The 21,469-nt window shown below is 41.3% G+C and overlaps 1 protein-coding gene across 5 annotated transcripts in view; it reads right to left on the minus strand.

Annotated features, from left to right (window-relative positions):
* LOC121078775 overlaps positions 1-21,469 on the minus strand; it is a 104,479-nt gene that overhangs the window by 20,580 nt on the left and 62,430 nt on the right. The window contains exon 3 of one of the 5 annotated variants that reach the window (XR_005824739.1): positions 4,717-5,714. The exons of 3 other annotated variants lie outside the window; for them this stretch is intronic. Coding sequence is in view for 1 of the 2 variants with exons in the window: in XM_040575304.1 (XP_040431238.1) it covers positions 6,264-6,878 (615 nt within the window). In the remaining variant the exon portion in view is untranslated. Of the gene's footprint in view, positions 1-4,716; positions 6,879-21,469 lie in introns of those variants that run through there. One more of the 5 variants, XM_040575304.1, reaches the window with a different exon arrangement.

The following is a 21,469-nucleotide window of genomic DNA, read 5'->3' on the forward strand; positions in this document are numbered from 1 at the left end:
TGTTGATTCATAAGGACTTTCCACTGTGCTGTTCACCACCACTTCTGACTAGTTAACATTTTTCCATAGCTAAAGATGAGAAATGGAAAAACAGTCTATCTTATCCTATTGATATAATAGAGTATAAATAGATAATATTCTATTTTTACTCTGTACTGGATCCGAGTCTAATAACCTGTAAAACTACAGGTACCTTTACAACTACATTTACTAATTTTCTTTTTAACTAAATAAGTAACTGGAGTCTAAGAAAACAGGTGCATAAATAATGATGGGGAACGAAGTAGCAGAAAAGAATGGCAGTTTTCTGTTCTCGCTCTTTATGTGACTAGCTCATCCACTATTATAAATGGTATGTGAACATCTTACTGCAAAAGGATTTTCAACCATGATATTTGGTAGATTTTTTTTTCCTTAATATAGCATTCAACTGGAATTAACTACCTGCACAATTAAGTAATAAATCACTGCAATAATACATTGCTCAAAAGTGCTTTGTTATCAGGTTATAAACATGGCATTTAAGATGCAAGCCAGGGTTTTCTGCCTGATCTCTTGAACATGGTTATAACATGGCTCTACCATGGATGTAACAGTGCAACACGGCCTTATTGCTATGATGATGACTCTTAGAACCCTTTTCTGTTTGGCTGTAATGTGGCCCATTTGAAATTCTCCATGCAAAAAGCTCTTTGAAATTATTTTAAGAAGCATTCACAGGGATCAACTTTTTTTCATTAACTGTGATAGTAAATAAAGACATTAGAGCTGTACTCCTGAGATGCCCACATTGTAACTGAGATAGTAAGGCTTGCTGAAAAGGATGATTTCTGCTTTATCACTTTGTGGAATCAGAACCTTTGGACTGACTGGTAAAAATGAGTAATTTGAAGAGTACAAGCTCATTTTGTACTTCTGCTATTTGACTCAGCGCTGTTCTTTCTTAATATGGAAACTCATGAGCTATGGGGAATCTTTCCTCCTCCAGCTTAAAGTGAATGGGAAAGTCTATTCTTGTGTGCCCTCTGTGAACCTGCCACTGATTTAGATAATCATTTCCACACCTTCATTGTGCTTCCTCACACAGACCATTCCTATAGATGACCTTTTGTAGCTGGAAACACTGAACATGGTGGAGAAAACATCATTTCCTGCCCACTGCTGTTAGTGAACCATGGAGCAGCATTCCTGTGCTGCTTACACAGCTCGGAAACAAAACATATGACTAGGAAGATCAAACAGGGAATTATGGTGAAATGAGTAAACAACGGTTGAAATAAACTGGCAATGAAGAAGCTGATCCTACAGAACATGAGGAACTGGTGCTGTTTTTCTAACTCAATTTTTAACTTCAACTGTTGAAAGTAGAAATTCAAGCACCTTAAAGTCAAGTACATAAGTAAAGATGGGGAGAAACTCTGCCCCAGGCAAGTGGAAGAAGTGAAACTGCCAAAGTCTACCGTTGCGACAGAACCAACAGTTTGTAATTAGCACTGTTAAGACATCTCTTAATAGTCATCAGTCACCTTGGTTCAGACGAGGGTGAACCCAGCATCTTAGACGCAGGAAGTGGGAGGAATAGGAAGGCACCTGGGGAAAATGTTTGTTTCAATTCAAAGTAGGAAAAAAAAAAAAAAAAAAAAAGGAAGACAGCATGCCACTTCCCATAAAGGTGACAAAAGAAAAAACAGCTGCAAACACACAGGCAGAAAGCACGAGGAAAGGGGAAAGAATTACCCCAAAGGACAAGATCAGCATCCTGACAGCAGGATGATTTCAATCAAGGATGGTGCTGAACCTGATGTGATGGAGGGTAAAATTCTCCAGCACATCTCCTCCTCTCTGGGGTACAGCCTCACTCCTGGACATGTCTGCAAGGAACGTGTGAGCAGAAGGACTCTGCCCCTCTGTTAGTGCTGCCCAACCCAAATATTCTTTCCCTTGGTCTTTGAGAGTGGCCTGGAGAATGTCAGAGGCTGAGCTAAAAAGCTTAGAAAGACAAATGATGCAAAGGGGTCAAAAAATCAGCCCCCATCTTTATACTAATAGCTTTCTACCATTGTACTAAATGAAAAGTATAGTCTGTCTTCACAAGTCTGATGATTATAATGGTGCAGCAACAGGCACTGCATGAAGAAGGCAGAAATGCTGATGTCCACCAACACGTCTCACTGCAGCGGGAGGGTTTTTACTCCCTCTGCCCTGAAGCCTCAGTCCTCAAGCACAGCACGCACTAGGGATTTCTGCCCTTTAAAAACTGCTTTGAAGAGCAGTAACTGAATAAAGACGTCAGATGTGTACTGCAGGTTACTCACTACAAATGCATGTTCCCAAAAAGTCTAACATACTCTCCTGATGAGATAAATCTATTTTTATCATGGATGGATTTCCAGAGATAAACATCAAGAGTATTTAGACACACGAAATTCTGAGCGCAGAAAATCAGCAAGTCAATCGGGAGTCCTGACATCAAGCAAGTAGCATGGCTTTGTACTCTGCTCCCCAGCAAAGACACACAGCAGTTTTTCTTAACCCAAGAGAACTCTGTATTCTTCTGGGAGAAGAGATAAAAAGGGTGAGGGAAAAAAATCTGTTTGTCATCATGGGGGCAAAATAGCTGCTAGACAAATTCATCCAGCTCACAAGATTCCTGTCATCATCTTCTCTACAGCTTTTATTTTTTCCCCTTTTCCACTACACGCATATAGAGAAGAAGAGCAGAATGATGAAAGATGAAATAAGTTGAATGACAAATTCAGTAGTTATTATATAATGAGCAAGTTCTTCAGAACTGTTTAGGAGCAAAATGTATCTTGTATAAATAAGACAGGCTCTTTCAGCATGACATTGGACCTTTTCTGTCCGTCTGGCTTTGTAAAGACATTTTGTGGGGGAACTGGAATTACACTTCAAACAGTAAAATATAAGGACTAAAATGATAAAAGTAAAACAAGCAAACAAGAATCCTGACCAATGCTATTTAAAATCTGGAGCTGTTCTAGGAAACTTAAAAAGTAGGAACTGATGAAAATGAAAGAACTAAGCTTTGAATTTAGTAAACGATGCTTACTTGATTACACCCATATGCAGTCACTGATGAGCTCTTGAGCAGAACTGATGAAAAATTGGATTGTTTACATGTATTAAACTAAGCAAATGGGAATCTGAGCTGAATGCGCCAAAAAACCTTGAAAATAAAAATGCTAGCAATAATTGCTACATTTTGTGTGTCAATAGCATGCCAGCAAGGATTCTGCATCAAATTCTGACCAACAGAAAAAAGGTTGGGTATGTGAAACTGTAATATCACTTATCTACCAAGCAGGATACCTGATGACTGACAACTTTAATTTTAGCGTGAAATTGGCTGACTAGCTGTTGAAACATCCATCCCTTTTGACAGGGATAGTAGTCTCTGGATATTTACCACTAGAAACTTCTAAAGTCATCCTCCTGCTCTACACATCTTTATTTCAAGCAGCAAAGAGAGATCCTTGACCCCAATCACAACTCCCTCGATGAGCAGGGCAGTGGTTTTCTTGGGATTTGGTCATCATATACTACTCCTGCCTCTATGGGAAGGTCCATGTGCTCATGAGAGATCTAGGCTGTGTATCCAGAGGACAAAGGGAGGTCTTTGAGGTAAAGGTGTGAGTTGAAATTAGACAATTTAATATGGAACAAAAATATGGATCAGGAAGACAAACTTTTAGCCAGAGCTCTTTTTGTGTTCTTCACATCCAAAGGAGGCCCACTAAAAGAAAGGGCTTGAGTTTATTTTTGGGTTGTTTGTACATTATCTTGCATAAGAAAACTATGACTATAACCTAGCAATGGGGTTACAGTACACATCGCCTTATGGTACCTACCTCTACTCTGCACTGAAAGCTATCCTCCCTTCTTTCGAAAATAAACACTAATTAGGAGACAAAACAGTCAAGGCAACCATGACTACTATATCTTTTCTATATTGCAAAAATATCTTCAGCATTATAGAGCTCTCCTGCCTGAACAGAAGAGATATTTTAGTGTGTAAAAAGTTGCACTTTGGTGAGCTAGGAGAAAAGCGTACCTTATTTTTAAGCTGTGGTCTCACAGATGTGAAGACCTGCCAGTGGTTCTGAACCCTATTGCATTTGAATGTCTTCATTTATTTAGGAACCTTATTTTTATGTGCAATCATTTAATTATTCTGATTTTGGTATTTGCCATCCACTCTGGGTTGAGGGAGTGTTTATAGCTAAAGTACAATTAAAGTAGAAGCCAGACAGCAAATTCCCAAATCCTTCCAAATCAGCCTTGTGATGTGAGCTGTCTTCCCCCAGGACTGCTTTCTACCAGAGAAACCACCTTCAATTCCAGGGACTTCACCACAACATCACATACAGATTTTGCTTTCCCTCCAGTTTTGTATTGAATCATACTAATTTCTTTCCAGAATGGTCTAAACACTTCTGAAATATTTGTTTTCACAGTGAAAATTGTCGGCAAACAGCATCCCCCCATGCAAAATGGACTTTTCATCAACCTGTGGCTGAGGGACCAACACAGCCATTCCATGGGGAAAGAGATGGCATTTAAAAAATAATGAATAAAAAAACTCACAAACTAAAAACTATCACCAACACCCCAAAACCAAACAAAAGTCTTTTTTTTTTTTTTTTTTTGTAAATTTGTGGCTCTTAGGATCCTATTGGCCATCATGCTCCTGTTCCTTCAGCTGCCTGGTGCCCCGAAGTACTTGTAAACCTTACCCAAAGCAGCTCAAGAGTGACTTTGCCGTGCCAAAGCTGGCCACAGGATACTAATGGTGTTTAACTTTCCTAAAAATACCATCTAAACAAATGCCTAAGGGAACAGTAAAGTACATATGAAGCCTGAATGCTGCATTGACTTCTGGATTGCAACAGAAGGCTTCCACAGAATTGAAGGATTACTGCTAATTTTTATTCAAAAAGGAAAAATAGAACTGATGAGTATAACACACACACATAGAGTATGCTGAGCACTGCATCAGCCCAGAGACTATTAGCACATAATTAATTAAAATGGCTTGGCACTTAGGCTTATGCTACTGACTCTACATGAGCTAATGTTGGCCCACTTTCTACTCTCATTACAGCCCATGTCAGTGGGATGGACACATTTGAAACTATTTCCTGCTCTTTGTTACGGTATTTGCCAACAGCAGGAGAAATAGATGCTCTAAAAGAGAGAAAGCATCTCCAGCATGGCAATGGAGGAATAAATTATTCTCTGGTACAGATTAGAATTGCAATGTAATTTGGTGAAAAAAACAACCCTTTCTTGTGATATGATCAAGGAGATTGTTTCATGATGCTGTTAAACAATACTCTGAGTTGTGGCATTAAGTACTAAAGGATTCCCATGAACAGCCTCAGCAGCTGTAAAGACATGTTCGGATAAGCCCGGGGTGCTCCCTCGCTCCCAGGAGTTTACAGGTTTGTGCATCCTTGGACATGCACTCAGTGAAGTCGTCTCTCAACAAGAAATTGGTCTGTCTTTCCAGAATCACACCTTCAGAGAAGAAATTTAATTCTGATTTTCTTGAGGATGGAAAAAAAAAAAAAAAAAGCATGCATCCAGCCCTCAGATAACTGCTGAGGGTGACGCATTCCTGCAGGTGAGAGCCCCAGACAACGGCACCAACTTTCTGATGGAGCACTCCGACCAAGAGCTGCAGGTCTCTCACTCTGGAAATCAAAACAGGAGACAGATGTGTAGAAAAACAAAATAGGGAATTACGAAAAAACTAATCATATTTTTACAAACTGCTAGAAAAAAAGTTTCAGCTTGTGTTTTGGGGTGCTAATTTAGCTCCATTAAAAAGCCACTGAATCAGAGCAAGTGCTCTTTTCCAGAAAATATTTTCTTCCCAACTGTTGTAGTCAAGAAGAGTAGCAAACCCAAAGGGCTGTTGCTTTCTCAGGTTTAAGGATGAGAAACTGCTCTGACATTGCACTCAAAGGCAGACCGTCAGTGTGGGTACGTTCTCCCAGCTCCCCCGACCTCAGCAGGGCCATGCTGCTACCCCAGCTCAGGCTCAGTCTGAAGCACAACAAATTTGACAATACTGAGCTCTGTGTATCTGCACAACACATTAAATGCAACTCTTGAGGATTTATTAGTGTTTCAGTGTCACCAAGAGCTGATTAATTATCAAGGATTTCTGCATAGCAGCTAAAGGGAGAGAAATGTGCTTTGAAGAGCAGCAGCATCCACACCAGCTGAGTAGCAGAGAGCTAATTATTTCTGTCTTTGTCATTGTTGTTGCCATCAGAGGGGAGAAGCTGGCATTTCTCCAGCTTCTGGTACTTTAAGGTAATAACGAAGAGTGTCTCAGTATGCAGCGTGTTAGGAGGAGATTTAATGTGCTTGCTGAATATTGTATTGAGTTCCTGATTTGTGTCAGCAAGACCTGCTAATTCATAAGGAAAGGTGTCATCAGAACTTATTTTACATACGTTTAGACACTGGCAAATTATGCTGGAGAAAGCCTGAGTGTAGCCATTAGGACTTTGCTGCAGATCTTGTCTGACTTGAAGGGTTGGTGAGGGATCCACCGAGGTACAGACAGACCTCGGTGTACAGCAGCCTGCTCCAGCATAGCCCTCCAGGATACCCAGCAGCCATCCCTGAGAAGGGTTCGTGCATTTTATCCCTGCTGCTCTCCTCATAGCACAGAGACCTCCCTGGATGCTGTCGCTGCCAGCCTGTGCTTCCCACTGCTGCAGTTCCTGCGCAGGCTGCTCCTCCTTCAGCACCCTCCTGACTTTCCTGTGGCTTTGCAGATCCTGCAGTGCTGCCAGGAGCAGTCTCAAATGGCTTTTCCATTCCTTTTGCGTCTCCTGTTGCATCTATAAAACAAGCCCTGGCTTATGGTCCTGCATTTGCCATCTGAAAGCCAGTCTCTGAAAATCCCCAGGAATTCCACTGACATAAAATCCTGTTTTCCCAGCTACGACCAAATAGGAGAACTACTGAAATCTGCTTCAAGGTGGATCAGTGACTGGGTTCCTTGTGGGGGTGCCGTGGGTTGGCCAAAGGGGAGCAAGTGGAAGAGCCCCATGCAGGCACACATGGCTCCCTCCTGGAGCCTCCAGAGCTGCGGCATGTTTTCCGATACCACGAAATCCCAGAGCCCTTCATAAAATATTCATCGCTTTTTAATGCCACATATTCTAATTTTAAAATTCAGCCCCTAAATAATTTAACAGACTCATGGAAAAAAAATAAAAAATAAACAAGGCTCCAACAAACAAAAGCCCCATTGAGGCTCTGGCACAGTTGCTAAATTAAACCTGTCAAAGATTCCCATCATGTTACTTATTTCTCAGGAGAGATTTATAGCTGTGCCCACTACCTCCAGCCGTTGAGCCCTTTTGCCATCCAAAAGCCAGCGGATAATACCAATGACCCGATTCTGCCAGAGGAAGGGCAATGCTTATGGAATGTGTAACATCACGTTTGCAGGTCCAGAGAAAGCAGGTCGTACCCTGCCATAGCTCCACCATCACTCTTCATCCCAGAACCCACCTTTCCAAGCCCCCCATGCCTCCCGTCTGACACAGCCTATTCACTGTCCGCAGGGACCACTCTATCAGCAGTCTGGGCTTTGCCTTTATACACCTTAAGATGTACAGAGATGGAGAGTTCAGAGCTCTCCTCAGTATTCAGATCCACAATTAAAGTATCTAATTTGGTTTGAATTTATGTGCTTTCCACTTCTAGTTCTTGAGCCTTGTTACAGTTTTTCTATACCAAACAAAAAAGCTACAGTGTGCCCCAAACTTCCTTTTTTTTCCTTGTACAGAAAAGCTATCCCCCTGAATTAATCCCACTTTCAGTTATTTAGCAATGTATAAAAAGACTGACTAGTCTTGGAGATTAAATTGAAATATGAACTTCTATAGCCATGGACCTATTTTTGATAACAAAATTCTGCCTCTGTGCTTTGTTACTGTTCAGGGCTGCCTTTGTGCAGGTTACCCTTCCAAAAGCAAACTCAACTCACCTCTCACTGCAAAAATACAGTATGTCCCCTGAAATGGTAAATATGTCAGCTAACTTTCCCAATTTAATTAACTTTTCCCTAATGGCCTTGCTAAAGTGGACTTCAAAGTTCAAAAGACAAGGAAAAAAAAAAAAAGAGAATTGCATTTTAATAATGCACTCGATGAAAATGGGGAAAAAAAGAGTTTTCATTATTCAGTATTGAAGTCATGGAAACTCCTGTGCCTAGTGGCTGTTTTGCCTTTTATAACATCAATAATTTAAAACTTAATTGTTGTGCATTATTTGGTTAAAGAAGATTATGACTCTAACATTTGCATTTATTTATCAGTAATGGTGAGTTAGCTCTTCCTCAGCAAAAATATATTTGGAAATTCATTCACCCTGCAAACAAAATCACAAAGCAGCTCATCCCTAATGCTCCTATTTAACCACCGAGAAATTAAGCCTCTCCTTTCTGGTGTACGATGAGAAATGTCTGTTTATTACCAAGCCATTTAGGTGACTTTTCTGGAGTGCACTTTCAAACCATTTAAAAGGCATATTTTGAGGGTAATCTATGGGAGTAACAACCCCATTATATTGTGCTTAAGCTGAGCGAAATGTCTTGGTTGCATCTCCAAAGGGCAGAAGGCGTTCCTTAATGCCATTCATTTATCAGAAGAAATTAAGTATCCCTGGAGTAGTCTGGGTGCAAAGGACAGCATTGGCGTCCTTCAGGACAACAACACATCTAGATGCACAGTGCCACTTGTCACGTCCTTAAGGACTTCCCAGGCTTGGAGGTTTGAGGCACCGCTTTCCCTTTGATCCCACGGTATGCAAAACCACTCAGCACCTCCAGACTGTCCCAGGACTGAATCAACAACCCCCAAAAAATCTGCAAACCCAAGGGGGAGCTTCCTTTGGCTTCCGAGTTGTCCCGTTACAGATGGTGCCACAGCTCAGAAGAAACCCAGAGAGGTTTGCTCTGAGGACTTCTGGTTTCACCTCTGCCCTTTGTGCAGGCATGCTTCGTGCTAGCCTTTGCAAGAGGGGCAGTACTGTGCCAGGGGAGATCTCCCTGATCCTCTCAGCTTTTAAGATTAAAGCTGAAAATCCCATCCACCATTAGTTATGGGAAATTTGGATGTGTTCACCTCAGAAGAATGAAGGCCTGGCTTAACTTTCCAAAAATACCACCTGGGGTTACGCAAGTCCCAGTAGTTCCCACTCGATGCTTAGATCACTATCATGGCAGCATGAACAACAGCGGAGATTTGGGAGGGAGAAAGGGCCTTTCGGGATTAGAAAGCAAAATGTGAGCTCTACCGGGATTAAGTGGCACTGAAAAATCATCCACTTTTTTAAATCCAGCAATCTTGTAACATAAAGCACTCTTGAGAGCCTAATCAGAGCAAATCACTTTCAACTGTTGATTTTAAAAAAAGAAAGTAAAAAGAAAAAAGATTGTTATACCTTCTTTCTTTTACCAAGATGTTGGGGGAAAAAAAAAAAAGAAAAACAGAGAAAACATAGAAGATAGAGGTTTCAAATAAAGTAATTTTGATGCTCAAATCCTGTGGACCACTTCTATACTTAAACCCTTCTGAACATACCCCTGATGCAGAAAAGTGAGCACTAAGGACCATGACCCTGGTGTATAGGTATGTAAAATAAATTAAAAAAATCATGATTTTGAAAAGTTTAAAAATTCACAAGGACAACCAAGTCAGTGATGCATTCAGTGAGACTCAAATCTGCAAGTGCCTGCATGCAGAGCAATTTCCCACCACTGCACTACACACAGATATCTAAGTTTTGCAGAACTCCAACGAATCCAACCAATGCTGTCAGCAATTACTCTCACCACCCTATTGTGTACTACAAAAAAGTTCGGTCACACCGAGAACAAAATTAAAGGTTGGATTTTCCAAGGTTCCTAATGCCTGCTCAAGCATCTGCACAGAGTCAAAAAGCGCATGAATGAGATGCCAAGGAGAACTGAAGTTACTGTGGAAAAAAATGACTCACCAGTCTGATCATGATCCTGCTGGGAATGAGTTTGTGTTCTTTGGGTGGAAGGTATACTGCCTGCTCTCTGAAAATAGGTGATCTGAGCAAATCCTGCAAGCTACTGAGCTCTAAGATAGCATGCAAGTTGATTACAAGCATCCATAATAAAAACTCGAAATCCTCAGGAATAATAAATGCCCTTAATAAAACTTGAGTCCCTTTTAGGGAAAAGAATAGCCAACAACCTTCTGAACGTCTCATGTTAGACGTACGTGGAAGGTGGCAGTCTGTCTGCACGCAGACAGATGAGCTGTGATTAATAGCAGTGGCTCTGCAGACGCCATTTTGAATGAGGATTTCTCCTGCTGTCTTTTACCTCCACCGAGTGATAATACTCACAGAGGTGTCGGGAGACGATCTTGCCCCTGGCGCAGCGCTAACAAGGGTCATTAAACTCTGATGAGCATCCATTTAAATCGATCTCTCCAAGTCAAAAAGCTGGATCCTGTCCAAGGCAACCACTGTGAACGCTAGGACATGCTGCACTGCTTGGAGGAGGCTGGGAAGCCCGTGCAAGATGAGCTAAACTCGAACGGGAGACAAAGAGGGAATCTGTGCTCAAGAGGCATTCTGGGGAAAAGCCAGTACCATGGTGAGTGTGACCACCAGACGCACTGTGGTCCGCATGCAATAGATAAGCAGCAGCTAGCTTTGACCCCAGACTAATACAGAAGTACAGAAAGTGAGTCTGTCTATGAAAGTCCATAGAAGGTGTTGCTCAGGGCCTCATGAAGCACAAAAACCCCACATTTCATCCAACCCTTGCTATGTTTTTCATGTGCCTACTCGGTAGCAACACCATGGTCCGTGAACATTAACATTCAACATATCTCAAGGAACGCAGCAGAGCAGCTCTGTTAAGACACTGCAGCCCGGAAAACAGGAAATACTAAATAAAAATCCAGTAAGTCAGTTGGCATCCCCCTGCATATTTAGTGTCTGTAAAAGTACTTGCACATGTTTAGCAAAGCATTTAATTAAGTAGAGCTAGGTTGTAATATTTACTCAGCTAATGCCTCTTTATTGACAGTGGCTTTCACTTGTGAAATGCTCCTGTCTTTTGTTTTTAAAGACCTATGTTTGTATCAACACTCCTAGCTCTTAGGAAGGATCCCAAGTCATCTGAAAATAATGGATATTCCAAAACCTAGGGAAAAATTACCTGCCTTCTAGATAACCAATGCTATTTTCCTGGTTGCAAAGAACACAGACTGCCCTAGAATTATAGCCAGTCTACAATCTGCTGTATTTCATCTTGTATTTAAATGCTATATTTTCACTTCAGCAGATGTATCATGAGCCTCACCTGGTCATTCACAGAGAAACATTTCTCTGTCTATTATCTGGCAACACAAATCACAATTGCAAGTGGATCGTTATCTAATTAGTGTTATAGAGAGAGCAAACCAGTGAAAAGAGCCCTGAAATCCCAAACGCAGATTTGGAGGCAAATTTAAAGGGAGACAATGCTTCAAGGCTATCTATTATTTATGCTCAGCTATGCTGACCTTTGAAAAATAATCTTAAGTCACACAAAAAGACCACAGAAAAAACTGACCCAAATGTCACTGAAAACCTCACATTGGGTTTTAGTGGGAACTAGATCAAGCTCGACACTATAATTTCTGGGTTGTTATAATCTTTACCCTTTACAACATTTCATATTGTACCATATAGCTATCATTTCCATCCACATGTATGCAGGAGCTGTACATTAATTCTTAAAACTGAACCTCTCTATGACTAGAAAGAGGGTGGGCTGGGAAGGTCTGAATGTATAGAGCCACCAAGCAGCACTGCTACAAGCATGTGTTTCCCCTTATACGCTTTATAAAGGGGCATGTTTCTTGATTTTTCTTCTTATCATCATTGGATATTTATTCTGCCGCTTCACAGTCCATGAACTGGATAGTTCAGCTGGCAGGAAAAAATAAAATAAAAACAAACATCAACCCAAACCACGCTTGTTTCAGTTAAAGGTTGTCTGGAAGCTGCAGAGCTGATGGACAGGATTAGCATTTTTCCCTCAACAGGTACTAATTTGAGAGACACTTATTTTCCTTTTGCAGAGTTTCCTGTGCAAATGACATGCTCCTTTTGAGAGGAAGGATCTAAGCTACAAGAAAGATCTTGTTATGCCCTGGCTTCATAAACGGGAGCTTCAAAAATCAACAGAGTGTCATTATGTATGGAATAAACAGAAACACCATGAAGGAACTCACTGTCTCTCGCAGATTCATGAAATAAGAATGGGCATAATCAGCAGATAGGAAGTTAGTCATTCACTGCCTTCAAAGTTTCTGGCTCCATAAAGATCAAAGACCCAGATGCCCAGTACCATTGCCTGCAAATACAAACTGGGAATTGTAGAAATGCAAGAGACCTTTTTACACAGGAATCAAGAGTCCTCCTCTGTCAAACTCTAGAGCACACAATCCTCAGTGTTTTTGACTTTTTGACTAAGGGTTGGAAGGGAAAAGAGAAATCCTGAGATGTGCAATAAATTATATTTATTTATAACTATGCTTCATTTTAGAACCCACTCAATTTATACCGAAATCCCTTGGCTCAGAAACACAGTGTACTTTGCATAATACACAAGTACTCAAAGAAAAATGTAGTATATAAAAAGTAGCCTTTTTTTTTTTTTAAGTGACTAATGATTTTTGAGTGTTTAAATATAAATAAAGGGAACATAGCTTTCATAAACCTTGAATAAACCTTTTCAGGCCTTCTTAGATTAGATACTAAACCACAGAGAGGAGGCAGTCTTAGAAATCCAGGCCAGCTTCTCATTTTTGAAATACGTAATTTAAAATGAAGATTTTTTTTTCTCCTCCATGAGGACTGTCAAGCTACTGTCCTACACTATGTAAGCATCTAAGAGATTTCACCAAATAACCTTACAAGGGCATGGTATTTCCTTAACATTATGTCTCAAGCACCGTGTTGAACAGCCATGACATTTAAAAGTGTTTTTTTTTTCTATTTTGCATTGTTGTCTCAAAAAAAAAAATAACAGTTCTGAAAAAATGTTCTGTAGTGAGCTTCTTGTCCTCCTCCTCCAAGACCATCCCCTTTTGATAAAGTCTTCTCCTACTCTATTCTCCAGGCTTTGTCCTCCATTTTTAATCAGGTTTTTATGTCAGTTCATGCATTTAACATTTTTTCTTCTTCAGTTACTCTCCCCATTTCTTTTTTTTTTTTTTAACCTAAATTTTCTTCGGTTAGTCTGATTTTGCTGCTCATCTGTCTCTGATACCTTCCTCTTTTTCCACCTCCAACTCTTCCTCCTTTCCAATCCCATTAACTTAATTTCTGCCTCAACTCCTCAGGTGGGTTCTGACACTCAGCATCTTCCAGCCCAGTTCTCCTCCTCCAGCCATGCTGCAATCAATTCCCTTCCCATGGCCTATCATCCTCCTTCACAATTTCCCCAAATAATGAATTGGATGATAAATATTTCCACACTCTATTCATCTAGTGTTTGTGACAACCCCCAAAATGAGCTGCCTTGCTCAGCCATTAATCTAGTCTCTCAGTTGTCTTCTACTATCAATTCATCCTGTGTCAATGTCTTTGCTGTCAATCATCTTCTCTGGGGGTGAATACCCTGAATTTCCTCATCTTTATCCTTTGCACCAACTTCTTCGCCCCCAGTTACTTTGGCAACACCATGCTTCCCTTAGTTTTTCCTCCACAGCTGAGCATTTAATTCACTTTATCCCTTTCATCATTATCAACACATACTCCAGCTCACACCATTATCACTCTGTGTTAATATTCATAACAGGGGTAGGAAGCAGCCAGTGCAAGATAAGAACAGAGTGGAAATTCAGGGAATGGCTCGTCAAGCATGTGGCTTTCAGCAATCATGGACAATGACATTTGGAGGCTGCTGTGCTCAACCAAAAGGCTGGAGGCATCTCCCCTGGGATAGTAATTGAGGAACTAATGCTGTTTTGCCAACAGCCTCTCTTTTCTGGTCTCTGCCCAACAGACATGACTTGGATATTATCCTTCCTCAGTGCCTTGAAATCTGGACATACTAAATAGCCATTTTCCCTCTTGTTCAGTTTTTAATTCAACCTCCCTGACCACAACAGGTGGTGATGCTGGAAGCATGTACTGAAGAGGTGCACATTGCTGTTCTCACAGGACATCACATTTGTAGTCCAACAGCAGCTGTTTAGTAATATTTATATTCTTCCACTAATTTTCTTTGCATTTTCAGCATGTGACATTGCTCCCCTTCCAGTCTGTCGTCTTCATTTACTTCTTTTTGATTTGCTTAATCCTGTATTGCTGAATTTTCCCTTCCCTTATGCACTACTTAACTAATTTCCAAAGTCACACATATACGCACCTGGTTCCCCCTCCAACCACCGCTGTGTATATAAAATAGTGCTGACATGAGATGAGTGCATAGAGAGGAAAGGTGCAAGGAGAATAAGAAAGTTTCTATAACTCATTCGGTTTTTGCCTCTAAGTAAGCAGTTGGTGATGTGTCACAGGTTCTGTTGCTTTGCAGAAGTTGGTGGCTAGGTTCATAAAGAATATAAGAGTGGAGGAATAAAAGAAATGAAAATGGCACACGATGATAAGCTTAAGTAATGGGGAATATTTCCTCAGTATGGAGAAGAGGAGGCTCAGAGGGGACCTCATCAAGGTGTAGGAATAGCTGAAGGGAGGGTGCAAAGAGGACAGAGCCAGGCTCTTTTCAGCAGCGCCGAGTACCAGGACAAGAGGCAACAGGCACAAACCTGAACACAAGAGGTTGCACCCAAACATCAGGAAGCACTTTACTGTGCAGGTCATGGAGCAGTGCAACGAGATTCCCAGAGTTGTTGGAGCCTCCCCTCCCTGGATATCTTCAAAAGCTGCCTGGACAAGGGCCTAGGGCAAGCTGGTCTAGGTGGCCTTGCTTGAGCAGTGGGTCGGACCAGATGACCTCCAGAGGTTCTTTCTAACCTAAACCATTCTGTAATTCTTACACACTCCAGGGATAATCAGTTTATTTCCCCCTTAAAACATTTGCCTCCTCCATTCCATGTCCCTCTCCAAGCTGCAGCCCCACTGAGAAACCAAATATTTCCCAAGCACTAGAAGAGTTGCCCATGGAAAGCATTTGCATGATTCCTATCATGCAAAGGGATGGATATGAGTGCCTACATAGGTCAAAAGAATAGATATGGCTGATAGCAAAAGCATTCAAACATGTCCTGTGGCTGTGCATAAGCAGAACATCCATCTCACACTGTCAGCCACCATCCCTTAAAGAAAGCAACAATGGGAACACCAACAGTCTCTTATGAAGTGTGATTAAAGCCAGGAAAAGGAGCAGCAATGATCCTCACTTTGCAGACCTGCTCCTTGGGTATCTTTTAGGTATTAGCTTATCAGCTTATCTGTTCAAGCATAAAGGTGACTTTTTTTTTTTTCCTTGCATTAATGCTTTACATTTATATACAGTGAATTTCCCAGACTGGTTTTGCATGGAGCAGGGAAACAACGTGAGTCAATTCAATAAATTGTTCCAGAGTAAGTAACCTGCTATGCCATGGAAAACTGGATTTGTGTTTTTTTTATCGACGTGAAAGTCTGATGTGAAAGTTTGAGTATATATATGTACCCTCTGCATACACTTCAGAGTTTAAAACCAGAACAGTATTATCTGATACTCCTGGAGGGAGGAAGGAAAGTTTTATGCCTTTTACCTCTGTCAAGTCAACCCAGCAGAAAGAGAGAGATTTTTCAAGGCCTTTCTCTACCTTGAATACCCACGTCAGGTCCATTAGCTTGATTTTAATATTTCCCAACTTGATTAGAAGTACTGGCAGTTGCGAAAAAACGTCCTTGGACTAATAAACACAGCAAATTTAATAAAGGAGCAACAGAAAGACACTTGCTGTTTAGCCTCACAAGTGCCATTTTCAGAGATGATGATACAGCTTGTTTCAGTCTCTTTATCACTAAATGGAATATGATGAATATCTAGTTCTCTTCAGTGGCACTACAGACCTGCACTGTTGTTTGGAATAGCCAAGTCTCTGAAGCCTGTTTTGGTGCTTTTGTGTTCTAAACCAAACCAAAAAGACTGATATGAACCATAGCCTTGGGGACGGTGATATAAGTTCTTCATCTGGACTTAATGACTTTTGTGCTAGGGGAGAGAAAGTGCTATCAGTGGGAGATCAGAGCGTGATCTGAGGGCATTATATGGCCCATGGATTTTTTTTTTCCTTTGACCTCTGCTTTACTTCTCCCTGCATGAATGCTCTTGAAAACAAGTGAAACCAGCCCCAAATGCAAACCTTACATTTACATTTTTTGAGAATGTTCCAGCTCTTGGTTCCATCTGTGCAAATCAAAACCCGTGGCTGTATAATACAGGAAACCTTATTAAAAAATACTAAGCTGTATTATATGCAAATCAGGGTTTCATTGTCTTTCATCTCATAAAGGCTAATAGCATTACAGATGACAACCTTCTTATCAAAAATAGTTTCTAATACAAATTGCCTTTGACTATATTTACAATGTCACTTTTAATCAAGTAAATTGTCAGGCTCTTGCAATTCTGCGATCTACACTACACAAAAAATATAATGAAGACGGAAGTGGGTACAAGTGCTTTCCGCTGTAACTGGCTGCCCATTTCATACCAATTACTGCCTATTTAGTAAACTTACCTTTCTGTTCTTAGAAAAGTACTAGATATGAATGCACTGGTTCCTCTGAAGGAGACACCATGCAGGAAAAATCTTATTCCACTTACTGAGAACATTTGTCTTTGTAATTTCACCTACTTTTATTCCTATGCAATTAGTAAATACAAGCTTAAAATAGCCATTTGAATGCCAATATGGTCCCCGTTTCTTTATTATGTCACTTTTGGGTAAGTAAAATGTTCCATTTGCTTGTAAGTTAACAGCTTTATTTAGATGTTTTTATCCCTGCAGGTGCATTTTCACTCTGTGCACACACTGCTGTCTCCACCTGCATCTCCCCTCCAAGGAGGCTTCATTGGAAGCAATGGAGATTGACCAATTTACACGAGCTGGGAAAGAGGGAATTCAGGAATAAACAGTCCATACCTTCACTAGCATTGTTTAAAAGATAAATAATGATAATTCTGAGAGCAATTGAGCTCAAGTAACCTAGTTTTCATGTGCAGATCCTCTGATATCTGGTAAAAGTGAACTTAACCATTTCCTCTCTTGGGAATGAATAGAGTTTCTACCCGAAGGCCAGCTGCCTATTTTCACAAAAAGCGTAGATACTTAACACAATACCTTTGCCAAATATAGCTGCAAATTGGCTATTGGGTTTAAATATGTTACTGAAGGATTGACAGACACAAGGACAATGTAGAAGCATATATCCGGTTTAAAACATGGCAAAAGTGCTAAAATGTTTCAAGTCATACAAAAGGTTTTTTTTTTTTATCCCTATTCATTCCTTTTTTCCCCCCTCAAAAGACAGGTTCCTGTTACTGCAATAACATTATTTCAGCTGGAGAATGAACATGCTCAAATTTAAGCTTGTACTTAAAATACCTCAAAGCCTGATGGATTATTTTCCTGTGGAAAAGAGCATAGCATAAATGCAAAGAAGGAGGACAAGAGCCTAAAACCTGAGGAAGTCAGGGAAAAATCTGTTGGTACAAATGGATCAAGGGTCTCATTCTCAAGTTTTGAATCTCAAGCCTAATTTTCAGAGATTTCTATTAAAAGCTGTAGCCCCTTCTGACTGCTCAAAGCCAGGAGCAGTTGGCCTTATCCCCAGATGTCATCCTTGACATCAGGACAGCTCCAGGTAACCCTGTGCTTTTAAACCTCTGTGGGATTTGGCTAACAGCAGCGAGCAGGAGACACCTGGCCAGAAGCTGCCCTGAGCATCTTGCAGGCAGCCCTTGAAATATGAAGGAAAGAGCTGGCATTTACATACAGTATCATGAAGGCTCTTGCAAAAGACCTGATTTATGATTCTTTAAAGCAACCCTGGATGTCTGTTTAAAATAGCTGTGGCTTACATGTGTGTATTTTTTGCACATGAACAAGGGGACTTGAAAATAGTGGAGGAACTTTCAGCAAGAGTTGAGCAATGTCACCAGTGTGTTTCTGACCCAGTGGCCAGCCAAGACAGTCAGGGAGGACCACTGCAGATTTTGGGCCGACTTGAATCAAATTGTATTTTTCCAGGAGTACTGTAAAATACTTTTGTGTTGAACTTGAAACTTTATTTCTCTTGGGGTTTTGGTCTTGTTTTTATTCACTTCCAATTTCTTCTCAAAAGGAAAGCAGAAAATGCTCCATTTTGAGATGAACTGTTCTGCCTTCATTCACATTTTCTCCTGACTGAAGCTTTCTGCTTAATTCAGCACAAATCTGAGTATAATTTCTGCCCACTCAAAACTTGTGTTTTTGGGGGAAATAGCTGAGTTGCATGGCTGTAGCTTTGAGTCATGCCTGATTTTAGCCCAATGGAAAAAAGCAACTCATCTGCAGGAAATCAGAAACCTTGGTATGACTCAATGGTTGTGGTCAGAGGACTGGTGACAGTCCTGCTCTTGCCATCCAAGCAGTGACAGTCCCACATTTAAGTTCCTCTCCTGACCATCCACTCCCACTGCCCTGGGGTTAAAACAGGCCACAGAACCCACCTGCTGAGTAGTAATCTGGCACCAAGGAGATGCGCCTCTGGACCAGATACTACTCATCAAGATACATCCTTCCCTTCTTCCAAGGAGGGGAAAAGGGGAATTATTTTCATGCCCTCTGAAGGCAAATTTTCAAAGCCTGGTTTGCAGAAGTCACTTCACATGCAGAGCTGCTGTCCTACCTGGCTGCTCTGCTCATAAATTCGGAGCTCCAAGATGAGGAAATAAGAGTTTTGATTATATGCACTAAATGTCTATGATACTTTTCATCTCTTTCCAATCTTTCTCCTTCATTTCTTGGAAACTGCCTTGTAAAAACTAGTGGCCCTATCAAATCTTGTGCGTTATCTTCAAAACATGTTGATTCAACCCATTCCCTCCCAGTGACAGGACCTGCAGCAACACCCAGCCCAGTGCCATGGCCCTGTTTCCCTGGCACTGTCCCAACATTGCTTCAAATATCCAGGCTCTCCTCTAGCAGATGTCTTTTTTTTTCTTAGTGCCCTGCTGTCCTTCCAGCAACACCCCCTCTGTCACTGTGGGTACCAGCAGCCAGCCAAGGATCTCTGATTATGAGGCCTGAGGCCGCTGTCACCTCCTTCAGCTGTCATTACGTGGAGGTCGTCCACAAAACACTTTAGAGCCTGGCTAGGGAACTGCTGAGACAGACATCGCTTTCTTTGTGTTCACCCTGAAAAGGCTTTCCGTTGTTTTATTAAGGTCGATATTTCTCCCAGCCCCCCTAACACCAGTACTAATGGCCGATGCAACCACTTAACCACCTTCCCTCTTTCCTCCTCACCTTCCACAAATCCCAGAGTAACAAAATAAAGCACATTAGGTCTCTCCTTCCCCAGGTCCAGTTTACTGAGGTAATAAACACCAAAAATAATTTGCACATTGTACTGATGGTCCCTGTGGCAGAGATATCAGTTCTGGCCTCAGGAAAACCAGCTTCTAGCTTCACTTTTCCTACAGATTTCCTTTGGGTAGGTCCTCCAATTTATCAGCCTGTCAGTGTGCTGACAGCCCAGCAGGGATAACCACTGCCTCGTACATGCAGATTTTAGCTCCCTGGGATATGGGCAGCAGCCCTGATGCTTCAGGAGCACCAGCACCACACTCTTGTGAAGACACATGCAGTATTCTGTACATAATAAGCAATAAAATAACAATGCTATCAATTTAGGAGCTAGAAAACACGAGGAAGAGGAATAGTAAATCTTAATCCCCAAATCCCCACACTCCCCAAATCCTACTACGCTTAACCACCAACCCCTCAGGAGTCTGAATTTCCACCTTTTTCAGAGAATAATTGTCAGTTTTGGTTAGCCAATTATACTTTGAAAAAAATCTACAGCTACAAACATCAGCTACTAGCTTAATTAGAATGTAAAAACATACCTCGAACATATATACGTGCACACACCTGCCCCTCACATACACCAGGGTTTTTCATATGGGTCAGTTGCACATTATTTGTTGCTTTTATACAACGTGTATTTTTATATAAAAATCTTGCTTTGCTTATTGAAAAAAGTGTTTTGTCAAATAAAGCTCAGTTTGAAAATTCTATAAAATAAGAAAGACAGTATCAGTTTAAGAGTTGGATAGTTCCCTTTTTTCCCCCCTAACTACAAAGAATTTAAAACACTGAAGAGGAAAGGACGCAAGAATTAAGTTAATGTATCTAATATTCCTTTTCTTCAGGAACAAATATTGCAGGACTAATTTTCTCAAATCCCTGAAGAGCAAAAACTCTTTCCCCTCCCCTTTCTGAATGCCATTTTCATTCTTTTGATAAGTTAGGAATACCTTAATTTCCTTTTCCATTATAGCTTGAATTATAAACACAAGCACAAGCTTCCAGGCGTTACATGTTAAACCAAAAGGTGCAGAAATTGTACAAAGCAATTCCAAAGAGCTTGTTAATGGAGGGGGAAATGGACAGAGCCACCATACAGAGCTCAGCTGGCTGCCTCCTTTCCGCCCCTTGGCTCACTGGAGCCAGCTGCAAATCCTCCATTTGCAAGTTGTGAAGCTGGAAACCAAGCGACTTTGCTTCCTTGCAGATAACGCTGCCACTGTCACTGCCCTGCTGGGTCCTGCCTGTAGGAGCAAGCTGATGTTTATCCAATGCCCCAAGCCCCCACAGCTGGAGCCGTGCCAGCGCAGCGCTCTGCTTTCTGTCCCTGCACCGAGCTCTGCTGCCTGCATGGCAGAAACAAAATTAGAGATTAAAATAGGCCTCTTCACCCCCCAAATGTTTCTTAAAGATTGAAATCAGGACCCAAACTACCACGCTCTAGAGCTTTCTTTTTGCCAAATTATAACTTCTGCCTATAACACCTGGCCTGACCTGCATCACTTCAAAGCTCTCATTATTTTAGTAATGCTCCATGAAAACCATTAGGAGTGACAGTAGAAATGTGCTGGCTTCTTCAGGGCCAGAACCACCAGCTTTCTAAAGAGTTAAATTTCTGTCTGAAGGCCAGATTCTCAGTGCCTGACTCGTAGGTCCTTTCAGCCAAGGAGAGGTCTCAAGGGACCTCTGCATTACCAGGCCCTGTCAGAGCATTTTGCGATGATCAGCTCCTTGAAGAACTGATAGCCTGGGGAAGCAAAAAGAGAGAACAGCAGAGCCCCAGCAAAGTGATGTGATCTGCCTGTGCTCACATAGGAACTGCGCTGTCTTGTACAAGGGTAGAGGAGAGCCTC

This window comes from Cygnus olor, chromosome 15, assembly GCF_009769625.2.
Source record: "Cygnus olor isolate bCygOlo1 chromosome 15, bCygOlo1.pri.v2, whole genome shotgun sequence".
In the NCBI taxonomy this organism is placed as follows: Eukaryota; Metazoa; Chordata; class Aves; order Anseriformes; family Anatidae; genus Cygnus; species Cygnus olor.